Consider the following 13,021-nt stretch of genomic DNA (forward strand, 5'->3'; position numbering starts at 1 on the left):
ATATTACATTAAAGAAAATGTATTGAGCTTCCATTGATCTTGAAATAGAGATAATCATCTACTCTTATAATCAGTAAGAAGATTCAAAAAGATTCTATGCGACGCTGATAATAAAATAATAAATTTACACGAAAAATTAATACAATATCCGAGTGCTAAGAACATGGTCATAAAACTGATAATCCGATAAGGATTATTTTACGAATTGCAAACTGATTTTTCGAGAGCTAGCGAATAATGCATATTTTCCTATTTGATATTCAGTTTAACACATAGTTTCAGAAGCGGGGGCAGGTACAGTACTAAGATTCTTGTCGCTTGGGTCGGTCGCCTCCGAGTCACGTATCGGTGGTCGCGCGAGCGTTTGTTCAATCTCATGAGTGACGCTGATCATCGGCGATGGCCGACGAGGGTCCTCTTCGATCGCGGAGGCGCGACGCAGTTGACGGTGCTCGCTGGCTACGTTAAAGAAGCATGTAATACCATCAGCCTCATCTGCATGCGCGTTTGACGGCCCATCGCGGTCGTTCTCGTCGACGTCGTCATCGCCGTGATAACGTCGCTGAATCAGATCCTCCATCTGCTGATAATCGCATTCCTCCGCGTCACGCAGATGCTCGTTCTCGATCTGCCACGCCATCTCGGGGTTCAACATGTCCGAGATGTTACGCATTCGCGACGGCGGCGGTGAGATCGGCGGCGTTCTCGGCGGGCTCAACAGACCACAATAACTCTCAAGCTCATCCGTGATGCTAGTGTACTCGGCGCGCATTGTCAGCAAAATCGATCTCTGCGTGCTGCCGGCCGAGGTAACAGACGACGGAATCACGGCCACGCGAGGCTCTGCCCAAGTCACGGCTCTCTGAATACCGGGCGGTTGAAGCAGCATGAAATCATCTGATTCCGATCGAGTTCTGCTGTTCTGCCTAAATGTAGCACGCTCCGCGGAGTCTTGCCTGAGTGTACGCTCTGTTGAGTCCTGCCTGGTGTCCGATGGCGGATTCTCGCTGCTGGCCTCTTTGCTAGCCTCTCTGCTGGTCTCCCTACTGACTTCTCTGCTGGTAGCTTCCATGCTAATTTCTCTGCTCATTTCTCTGCTCACTTCTCTACTCGTATCTCGGCTCATCTCTTTCTCGGATGATACTTCTTTCTTGCTGACCGCTTCGCCTTCGAGGATATCTTTGCTGCCATCCGTTTCCACGCTCGTAGTTGTCTTAACGTCATCCTGGCCGACGTGAGCGTCAACGCTTACGGAAGAATCGTGTCTACTGAGATTTTCACGAGAAGTCATAGCTTCGGATATCTTAAGAATATCGTCTATCGGTTGACCAACATTTAGGAAAGTACCGTCAGTGAGAGAGCGCAGAAGCTTTTTGCGCCGTGCGATCGTCGGCAGCTGCGTGTGAGAATCCGTCTCGGACAAAGCCTCCGATCTTTCCGACACCCGACGCTGCCGAATGTTGTCAAAAGTTTCTAGACTGGCTAATTCTTCATTTGGCATGTACGTCGCCATGAAACGATGAATCACCCCGAGATGCGCTAAAGTTTGTTGACTCAATTCCTCCAACTTGCGAATACGAAACTCAACAGCCTGAAAATAGTGTCAATATGTATTTAAAAATATTAAAAAGAAAAATGCAAGACTCTAGAAATGTATAGTATTCATTAAGAAAAATCAAAATGTTCAATCGGAGAAAAATTGATCATAGATAAAAATGATTCTTCGAGTTTGACAATAATACTCGTTAGCATCTTGGAATTATCTCGTGTATCATGGAATTATCTTGCGTAAATCAATTACCCTTATCGAATATATAAATACACTATAAAAGTAAGATTATCGAAAAGAGAATATTTTGTAAGCTTCTGATATATTCTGCATATAATTATCTGTATTATCAAAACTGAATATTGTTTCTATTTTAAAATTAATTTTTCTACATTATTTTTTATTTCTTTCAATAAGTATAATAGATTCTTAAAAGTTTTTTCTTTTAATATTCCATGTAAGTGCATAATAGAAAATAGAAAATATCTAAATGATATAGACAATAAGACATAATTATTACTACCTTGAACTATTGCTATCTTGAAACTATGAGAGCAAAAGTATTATTACATTTATCCGTTTTCTGTCGTACGACAAATTTTTCAAGTTTGTTAGCTATAGGATAAAAAGATCCAAGAACTCTTCTCTGCCCAATTAACACGCTTAAAAAATTTGTCGTACGACAGAAAGCGGAAAAATATAATAGTAACTCTAAGAGAATGAATTTATCTAACATAAATTACACAGTATAGAAATAATTGCCTTATAATGGTAACGCTTTTTTTACAGTTGGAATAGCTTTGAATATCTGAAAGTTACCTTTTGCTTTTTTTAATAGAAAATATTCTTTTTTGTATAATATCCTATATAATAAAGTATAATTTAGTATAAAAGTTACAAAAATATACTTACTAAACAAATATACTTAAAACTTAAGTGCAAAACAGACCAATGAGAGTCACGAGCGGTTCTTAGTGTCCAAAGTTTTTGTGTTATAACATTAAGTTACATTAATAATATACGGTATGTCGAAACGTTCGTATACTGTATATTATTAATGTAACTTAATGTTATAATACAAAAACTTTGAGCACCAAGAACCGCTCGTGACTCTCATTGGCCTGTTTTGCGCTTAAGTTTTAAATATCGAGAGTCCTATTATTAATTTTAATTTAAATATACTTAAAGATATGTACATGTATATTGCAATTGCATAAATTTTTTGAAAAGCAACTATACGTTTTCTTTATACTAATTGATTCATCGTATTATTCTAGGCATAAAAATATTAAGATACGATTATTAAACAATTAATTGTTTACAAGTATTAAACAATCAATTGTTTACAAATATTTTATATTTTATGTCAAAATATGTCAAAATGAAGCATAAAATTTCATGAACTGTTTAGATTTTGTAACATTACTTTAAAATGCTTTTATATGCAGAATTAAAAAAAAAATTCTATTTAAAAAAATTACAATAATCTTGAAATCCAGATTATCCAGAAAAATATGATCTTGAAAAGAATTATTTATTTTTCGTAATATCATATATTTGTTCCTTCCAAACAAATAATGTTTTACTGTGATTTTTATCATCAAAAAGTGAGATATTTGAGGTGCTCAAATTAGGTAAGATGCTCTGTATAAGTTATGTACCTGAAGAGACACGTTTTGATTGCTCTCTTTCTTATCGATATCCTCAATTTTTTGATGCATGTTCTCCACCCGATCTGTTGTAATTTTCACGCGTTCCTCTGTGGACATTTGTAACTTGAGTTCCTGCTCACGGAAATATCCTTCGACGCAATCCTCCTCAAAGTCATACAATCGTTCCAGGTCATCAGCCTCCAGAAATAATTTCAGCCCGTTGTCACAAGTCTCGCCAGTGCTGCTTTTACCTTGCGTAATATGCCTCAGAAAATATTTCAGCAGTAAATATATGTGGCAAATCGCTATAAGCGGTGGCGGCAACACTGGTTTCTGCTCATATTCCATAACGACGGTAAACCGTTGAAACATCCAGACTTGATGAGCTATAGCATTTACCTCATTGAAAATATTGTTAAATACCGCAATTAACAGATTTATCAGCAAAATATTGGCAATTAAAAGATACACGGACATTGCAGCAGGCATGATCCAACGACCCGGAAGACACTGTACCATTCCCGGCTCATCCCCGCAATCAGGATCTATATTATCCGCGTATACTTCTCCATATAGCATAAAGTATGGCTCCATAAATATCTGCCAAAAGAAAGTATAATAATTATATGTGTGAACTTGGGATTAAAAAAAAATATGTATGGATTTTCTTTTTAAAGATGCGCATCAAGTAGAAAATATATACGTACATCTCGTACTATACGCCACTTTGGTTCAGAATTGGGATTCAATATAGCTTGTCTAGCTACACCGAAACTCATGAGCACAACTAATAAAAGCACAACAAAATATATCATATTTTTAACCATCTTTCCCATCATTGTCACTAAAGGACCTACAAAATATATATTACTGAATATTATATATTTATAAAATAAATTACAAGATATATTAAAAATGTGTTAGTATTTAATTGTTCGAATATTGTCTATGTACAGTCATTTTATGTGAAAAAGCAATGAAATTAAACTACTTTTAGTTTAATATTTCATACGTACCAAAATATTTGTTGACACCAAGGATGTTGAGTATTCGTAAATACCAGTATATGCAATCAACACAGTAGATAACGCGACCTACATCTAACGTTGAATGTCGCAAACGTAATGCTAGTCCGATTTGGAAAAATATAATAGCAGCAGCGTCGCAAGGGTTCCACATGTTCCATGCCCACACGCTAAACTTATGCGAAAGTGTCGCAGGTTCCGAGATTGCTATTTCTCGTACTTTTTCACATCCGAGAGTACAGATGTATGCGATCGCATATATTTCGGCTAATGACGGATGATCATCCATATGCACCAAAATGCAGTACGAGAAGAAAAGTAAAAAAATAATATATGCTATCTACAAAAAAAGTATTCTTATTGCGTTATGTTTTATTATAATCATTTATATTAATAAATATATCAAAAAACATCGACAAATATAAATACATATCATTTTATGGCTATTAAGACAATAAAGATATATATGAATATTTCTACTTACAGCATTCGCCCAAAATTTTGTTATTGGAGCAGTATAGAATTCATACAATTTCTTCCTCAATTTTAATGGTCTGGTTGTTTTGTTATTGTAATATTCAGATCGAAGACCATAAGCGCGATGTATTCCATCATCAATGTCTGTTAGTACTTTGCCATTCTCTTGGACAATCGTCTCTTTGATTATTGTACTGTGCTCGTTGCTAATTAAAGCCTATAGAAAAGAATAAATAATTTAGAATTATTCAAATAAACCGTTTGCATACTGGAAGACATTACATACATAAATTATTAATAAGTCTCTTAGTGCATGTGGTTAAATGGATATTGATATCAACTTGAAATGTTAACGACAAGGAAGAAGGAAATTTAAGTTGATACAATCATTCACGAAAAAGTAGCATGACAGATAATAGAGATATAATATTGATATAATATAAATTAGAATATTGTAAATAAAATTGAGTAGACGGGATATTAATTATCAAATGTTTATAAGACGAGAAACATTTGCACATTTTATAAGACGTGAAATTAAGAAATATGCATATTTATTCTAAAAATTTACATTAATAAGCGAAAAAAAGGATCGATCTTCAACTTATAAATATAAGCAAAATTTTTACTTTATATCTCAAATTATATATTGTATACTTGACTAATCCATTACAATATATAGTAAATAAAAGTAAAAAGGAGTGTCTTATAATGTATATACACGTATATTATAATGTATATTATAATGTATATACACGCTAGAAAAATTGTTTTCATTAGACAACGTTATATGTTGTTAAAATTATTATTAAAATTTCGTCTCAATCAAACTGTGCTAAATTTATTAAATTATTTACAAACAAATATTAGTTTCAGATATTAAAAATAACATATGTGTATAATTATTCGATTGTATTATATTATAAAAATTTTATTTGTAATAAGTAAATAGTTATTTATAAAAGATAATTAATGTTTCTTTAGTATAATATTAAGATTCACAAGTTTAATTCATATGTTTAATTAACTATTTAATCAATTAATTGTGTATAATATACATATATGTATACATAATGATAATTATAAGCTAAAAAGATTTTTTAAAAGGAGTACATTTTATTTTACGGAGTACGATTTTATTATTTTGTAGAATAAATGTTGCAGGATGTACACGAAGCAACTACTGTAATTATGAAATATGATTGATGAGAATTAAAAATAAATAAACAAATAGTAGCTTAAAATAGTGCATCAAAGAATATGATTATTGTTATAGGATCACTGCGTTCAGACCAAGTAGATACCTTAACGCCTTGTTGGCTGCTGGATTTGTTGCGTATGCTCAGGCTCCTGCGCAGATGTTTCTAAAAAATAATTAATAGGCATACCCACATAGTCTATATGTTACAAATAGTTGAATGTACCCTTAAGAGAGAGCAATTAATTTTTGAGATTATACATATTTATTAAAAATATATCCCTCAAGCAATTATGATATGGTGCAACATATTAATAGCGCAAATATTAGAAAATGTAAGCAAAAGAAAAAACCAAAGATAAGATTATATTGTTTTAATCATAAGGATGAAATAATGTATTGTATAATTTTAGTAAAATAAAAGATATAAGCCACATGTGACAGAGATGACATATTAATATTAGACTGCGCTGTTGGATGTTGTTCAAATGTTGTTTAATCACTTCGAAGTTACAGTAACTACACATATGTTAAATACATTCACATATATAGACATAATTTTGAGACAAAAACTTCTCTCTCAACGCAAACAACCATATAATTTTATTACATCTGTTATTTACGCAAGTTTTACAAATAAAAATTTGTTAATGTCTTACACCCAATATATGTATTTATTGCATTTGATATTTATAGAATTTGTAATAATTTCAATTAAATGTAATAAACATATGAAATTATATTGTTTTACAATAATCTCATATGGTTAATATAATTTATTTTACAATTTTATATATTTGTAAGTTGTTAGTAAGTTACTGCAATATTTTTCATACAAAATTTTGAGTAATCAGGACATAGCCAATTAAAGAGTATCTGAAATTCTTCAACAAATAATCATATTGTATATCATACTGTTGTTTTTAAGATGCAAAATAATTACCTCGACATCTGGTCCTGCCGGTACACTGTTTTCGGAATCGCTATCTTCCTTCTCATCTTCCAGCGCTATCAGATGCTCTTCCTGCGTCTGGGGCATCAGTTGTAATTCTTCTCTGCTTTTAAATTCCAATCGCGTTATATACAGAGGGCAAAATAACCCCATAACTACCTAAAAATAATTTTAATACACACATATTTTAAATATATTAAATTTGATTAATCAACAGAAATCAGATTAATTATAACAGATCATAATCAATTACCTTTAAATTGGTATTTTTACGTGTACGAAGGCCACCCATCCATAAGTCAGCCAAGATAATTTGACTGCAAGGATGCGCCAATAGCGGCCGATGGTTCGCTGTAACCGCAAGTGATAGGCATGTCTGCCCTGACCAATTTTGAAGTTCCGAAGTTAACAGCTGCTGCGTCTGATCGTCGTCTTGTCGGTAGCAATAGTCCAATAATTCGAGTGCTATATGAAAAATCATACAATTTACAGTTAATGTTATGTAACAACGGTTTCATATCTAAGACAATTCATTTCGTATTTATGCATACCGATGTTTTCAAATTCTTTGCCATAACCACGCAATTCGTCGTAAACTTCAGTTTCCAAATCATCTTCGGCCGCCTCGTATGCCGTCGCTTTGTATAGTTTTAACGCGACGAGCGCCTTGGCTAATGCCTCTTCTCCGTGTTGCCACATCAGCAAAGCCATTTGTTGACGCTTCGTTAACACAGCCCAAATAAGTAACTCGTTGAAAGGATAATCGAAGAGAGGAGTATCACGATTAGCCGGTAACGTCTCGGCGAGGAGGCTCATGGTCAAACTGTCGGACTTCCCGCCGGATCCCGTGTAATAGCGCGTATTACAATTCGGAGCGCAGCTATTTCGGTGCATATGCTGCTGATGACCACCGCCAGATCTCTTCATCACCTTCGTATAGATCATTCGAAATCTTCGCCGCGTATATTGTGCGCGATACGCTCCACCCATCAGTTTATTAATCACGAGGCCGATGTCATGCAATGTATACATGTAACCCCGTGGAATATTCGGTCGTACATCACGCAAAATATAACCCAATGTGTTCGATGGACCTTCTTTCTGATTAATCCGAGAAGAAAAAAAAAAGAAATATATTGTCGTGTATTCTATGTATGTTCGAAAATTACAATAATCCAGTTTCTTAATAACAAAAGACATATCACAACTGTCCGGAATCGATTTAATTCCTTCATGAAACATTTGTGTTGTTAAACACAAAAATCTAAGAAAAACATATCCATTTTGAGGCAAGGGATAAAACGGTCCTTTAAAAATTTATATTAGATTCTAACAATTCAATCATCAAACTTGTAAGATATATTTTTAAAATGTAGGCAAAATTTCTATGATTTTTCATATTTATATTCTATTATGTATTTAGATTTTTCAAAAAAATCTAATATTTTTTTCAAAATCCGCCGATTATTTTATACGAGTATATCCATTATTATTTTTTGTGAAATTATACTATTCTATGAAAAAAAAATTGAACACAATTTTATCTTTTTACTCATATATAAGAAATTCTTTTATAAAACTGCCTTTTTGAAAGATAAATTAAGAAATCATTATATGCAGCATATATATATATATTTTTTATATAGTGCAATACGATTCATTTCTAGCAGTAGAAATTATAAATAACAATAAGAATAATAATAATAGTTTTTATTTCTCTTTAGAGAATTAAAAAGAAACTTTCGTTTCTCTATTTATTTTACATTATATCAAACACAGATTTCGTTATATTCCTTATAATATTCCTTATAATAATCTTAGGTTCTCTTATTTTCGTATCATAATTTTATATAATTTGATATAAAAAATAAATTTTAGATATAATGATACAATGTAATGCAGATAAAGTATAAGCGTACAGTAACAAAGATTTTGGTAACTCTAAGATAAAAAAAATAAAGATTATTGTTATTTTAACTATTATTTATAATCTATAATGTCAGAAATGTCAATTGGGAGGCACAAAAAAGTGCTGCATGGAAACAATGTATATAGTAATATTTCTAAAAAATGAAATTTTATAAAACAATTTATCATATACGAGTAAAGATGGCAAAATTTATTTTTAAATTTAATTTTCTTTCATATAAATATAATTTTATAAAAATAATAAAAATAACGGTATTTTGAAAAATATTAGATCCTTGGAAAATCTAGATCCATAATTGTAAAATATGTGAAAAAGTATTGAAAGTTTTGTCTAAAATTTTTTTATATATCGTAACAATTTCGATGATTGCTTATAATCAAATATAAATGTTATTTTTGATGGAATGTTTTATTTAAATCTCAAAATATAGGCAAATATAAAAAATATATCTTTTATATTTTCGTGCTTAACAGTTAACAATATATTTCAAGGAGAACTAAATTGATTCCTGATTCCTGAGTTGTGACATATTCCTTGCAAGTGATTTGTTTCTTTGTATTAAAAGAAGCACACGTGCGCGCGCGCGCTTTACATCACACTCATTTAAATTGTTTACTAAGAAAACTTGTCTTTACAAAAATAAAGTTGACCTACCGTATTATACAGCTCCTCAAGGCGAGGTATTGATAAAAATTTCCGCATGGATACTCCATTTTCCAGTAGAAGTTTCACAAAGTCTATTCTATCGTGCTGAAGTGCTTGCATCATAGCTTGTTCTAAAGCACCAGATGGCCATTTTTGACCATAGACGAAGATTTCACTTCGAGCGATATCCACACGATTCCATATTAAAGAAAGGGACAACTGTTCAGCCGGGGATAATTGTTTCGATTTAAATAAAGCTGTCAATATTGTTTGATCAAGTTCTTGCGGCCTGTCTTGCGATATTCTAAACACAGTAATCTATAAAAATATAAATTTTATTTAGAAAATTTTCAGTCTAACATTTACATCACACATAAAGCCAAATATTTCTAATAGAAAATGTAAATACCAAATGTTTTTTTCGTGTACACTGCAAGAGTTCTGAACAGAGTTGGGTTGCTTGTTCCGCGGAAACTTGAAAAGTGCGTTTAATAGTTTCTAAAACTTGTTCTTTAACACCTTCTAGTGGTCCTTCTCCATCACCAGTCTGTCCGTCTCTCCATCTACAGAAAAAGCATACGTATATACATGCATGATTATATATTTTTTAAAAATATACATGAATAATATATAAGTTAGTCATTACTTGTGCATAAAAGCGATTAGATCAGCTGCACGTCCCGAACCATCACAAACTACTACGGGTACAGGTGGATCATCCGTCACATACTCCAAAACCGCGCGGATTGTATTTGTTCCACCTTCGATAACTAATGCGACTACTGGTATGCTACTATGTGTGTCTGAAAGAAAGCATTGGTAAATCAGAGCGCCTTGAATTATAAAATTTCAATTCATATAAATCATTGTAATGCTTACATGGTTGCAATTTTAGATTTGAGATGTATTTTTCTAATCTTCTGCGAAGAACAATCTCCGCTCCGTATCGACCACCAGTACCGTTATCTACTAGTAAAAAGTAAGCATGCCGGTTGTTTAATACTGTATATTTAGTCCTGTAAATTCATATACAAATAAAACTACAAAATCACAAACACATAAATATATACTTTACAAAATCTCATAATCTTTTAATAATATCTTTGCATTGTAAATATGCAGTCTTACCATGGTGAGGAAACACAATCATATGATACTTCTCCACCACGACCAACTAATTCGTGACTTTTATCCAAAATTCCCCAAGGAGCAATACCTATGCTTACTACGCGACCCTGTCGTTGAGAACGTTCTAATAATAATGCATCACCGACTTGTCGTGTAACACCTACAAGAATTAAATATACAAAATATTGAAATTTATTGAAGCTGTATGTTAGTAGATATCAGTTTCATAAATAAAAATATACCTGTATTTGTTCCTCCTGTAAATATCCACGCCCCTGTTGTTTTAGCGGCTTTCAATAAGCCTTTACGTAAAACTTTTTTCAGACTCGCTTGAAGCTCGAAATTGGACCGTCCACCGTGTACTGTAATTAACAATTTGGGCAATCCTAAATTCCATTCCCGACATAACAGTTGTACAATCGGTTCTGGTCGTGTATCATGAGCCAATCTTACATACTAGAAATAATATGCAACGTCATTTCCTCACTTATAAACATAATAATTATTACAAGAATATTATAATAATATTAATAATGTAAAAAGTGTTGAATATATACTTGTGCTTTTGTAGGATGCGGACCACCCTGAAATTCTATGGTGCCATATGCATCAGTGGGAAAGGGATGAGTATTTTTTCCCGGAGACCATTGTTCACGATCTTTTTCCTTGTTCTCACTAAGATTGTAACTTTGAACATCTGCCCCAGTTCCGCAATGATGAGTGTATGAATAACCACAGCAACATCTATAATATAATATAATATATTATATCATATATAAATATGTATTTATGTTAATTATATTTTTATATACTTAACTTTTTATATATTACTTTTATATCTCGTTTATACATATACTCGTTATGCGTATGCTATAAAGCATGAAATTTTTGAGTTTATACATCATATACATATATATTGCTATTATATATGCATACAATAGTAATAATTAATTTTATTACTTATGTATAAAAAATAGTAATATTTAATTGCATAATATAATATGCAAATATAAAATATATTTTGTAATAAATGTAAAAAAGAATTAGAAGACAAATGCCATGAAAAAAATTGTTAATGTAATTTAATTATAAAAGTTGATTAAACATGAATTAAGTTCATGTAATGAGATAGGCATGAAATGATGATTAAATATAAATAAAATTTATGTATAAGATATGATGTAATGAGATATAGGTATAAAGCATACAGAAATTTGGAAAAAATGTAAATATCTATATCTAAAAAATTTGCTACAACAAAATTATTGTTTTAATATATAACATTACTATCAAAATTATAAAAGAAAAAAAATTATCAGCCAATGCAAGATGCATATGAGTTTCTCACCTGGAAGTAGTAATCACATCATATTCTGCATTCTTATCTCCCTCTATTTGTACAAACCTATAAATGGAATGAAACAAAAAAAAGTAAATCAAATCAATGAATGGATGAATAAAAAATGCAAATTATAAATAATTTGATTTGTTATTAAAATACATCAAAACAGAAATCATAATTCATGGTATATATAATGATATATACACATATATATATATATATATATATATATATATATGTATATTATGTTGTTATATGACAGTTGATTTAAATGACAAAATGCAAAAAGAAGAGATTAATCGATGAGAAACAATAAATTTGTATGTCCATCTTAAATATTAATTATTGATAAGTCACATACTTTATAGCACACGCTGCATTTTGTTGATATAAAATGAAATATCAAGAATCTTTTATTACATAATAAAATAAAAATGTTAATTATATTGTAACAGCAGAAAATTTTACACAATGCAAAATTTTATATAGAATTTTTAACATTGTAAATTTTTTTTAACATTATATACGCATATAATATACAGAGTATAGCTTAAAGTTATAAGACATTCTATCTTATTCCTTGTAAAAAATTGAGTCGAAAAGTCTTGAACTATTTTTTTTCTACAATATTCAATAAAGCAATGATTATTGTAGTATATTTCTTTAATGATAAGGAACAACACTATATTTACACTTAGTACTTGCTATTTAAGATCACACTCTGTATATACATTACACATATCATAGCTATTTCATATAGCAGTCCTACCTGTGTTCATCTTCACTGCTTGGAATAAACTTTGCACATTCTCTCTTTTGAAATGTTGCCTCTATCCAACTACGCTCAGTTGTCTACAATTTGAAAAATATAAATAAGACACAATCACACAGTTACAATCAGGAAAGGAGCGTAATGTTCAAAATATATTAAAAATCTTTATATAATGTAATCTCTTACTGTTATTATTGTATACAAGATGTTCATAAAAAAGCATTCACCATTTATATGATAGATAGTACATACCATATTGAATAAAAAACAACAAACAATCAACATCAATAAATAAGTAATAGTTTCATAAGTTAAAAACTCAATTGTTTCTGAAATATAAATAATTTCATA

The 13,021-nt window shown here is 31.1% G+C and overlaps 1 protein-coding gene across 7 annotated transcripts in view; it reads right to left on the reverse strand.

Annotated features, from left to right (window-relative positions):
* Positions 1 to 228: 228 nt before the first annotated feature.
* Positions 229 to 13,021, reverse strand: part of LOC105459431 (transient receptor potential cation channel trpm) — an 18,188-nt gene continuing 5,395 nt past the window's right edge. For 5 of the 7 annotated variants that reach the window (XM_011705440.1, XM_011705434.1, XM_011705438.1 and 2 more), the window contains 18 exons: positions 12,668 to 12,750; positions 11,905 to 11,961; positions 11,114 to 11,300; positions 10,799 to 11,012; positions 10,557 to 10,716; positions 10,308 to 10,444; positions 10,075 to 10,231; positions 9,838 to 9,991; positions 9,438 to 9,746; positions 7,405 to 7,954; positions 7,107 to 7,318; positions 6,845 to 7,012; positions 6,008 to 6,067; positions 4,711 to 4,920; positions 4,218 to 4,566; positions 3,909 to 4,054; positions 3,211 to 3,801; positions 229 to 1,591 (listed from right to left, as the gene is read on the reverse strand). In XM_011705440.1, coding sequence (XP_011703742.1) covers positions 266 to 1,591; positions 3,211 to 3,801; positions 3,909 to 4,054; positions 4,218 to 4,566; positions 4,711 to 4,920; positions 6,008 to 6,067; positions 6,845 to 7,012; positions 7,107 to 7,318; positions 7,405 to 7,954; positions 9,438 to 9,746; positions 9,838 to 9,991; positions 10,075 to 10,231; positions 10,308 to 10,444; positions 10,557 to 10,716; positions 10,799 to 11,012; positions 11,114 to 11,300; positions 11,905 to 11,961; positions 12,668 to 12,750 — 5,070 coding nt within the window. In that variant the 3' untranslated portion in view covers positions 229 to 265. The remainder of the gene's footprint in view (positions 1,592 to 3,210; positions 3,802 to 3,908; positions 4,055 to 4,217; positions 4,567 to 4,710; positions 4,921 to 6,007; positions 6,068 to 6,844; positions 7,013 to 7,106; positions 7,319 to 7,404; positions 7,955 to 9,437; positions 9,747 to 9,837; positions 9,992 to 10,074; positions 10,232 to 10,307; positions 10,445 to 10,556; positions 10,717 to 10,798; positions 11,013 to 11,113; positions 11,301 to 11,904; positions 11,962 to 12,667; positions 12,751 to 13,021) is intronic. The other 2 variants (XM_011705441.1, XM_011705442.1) reach the window with 2 other exon arrangements.

The sequence above is a fragment of the Wasmannia auropunctata genome, unplaced genomic scaffold (assembly GCF_000956235.1).
Source record: "Wasmannia auropunctata unplaced genomic scaffold, wasmannia.A_1.0 LD334189.1, whole genome shotgun sequence".
Lineage (NCBI taxonomy): Eukaryota > Metazoa > Arthropoda > Insecta > Hymenoptera > Formicidae > Wasmannia > Wasmannia auropunctata.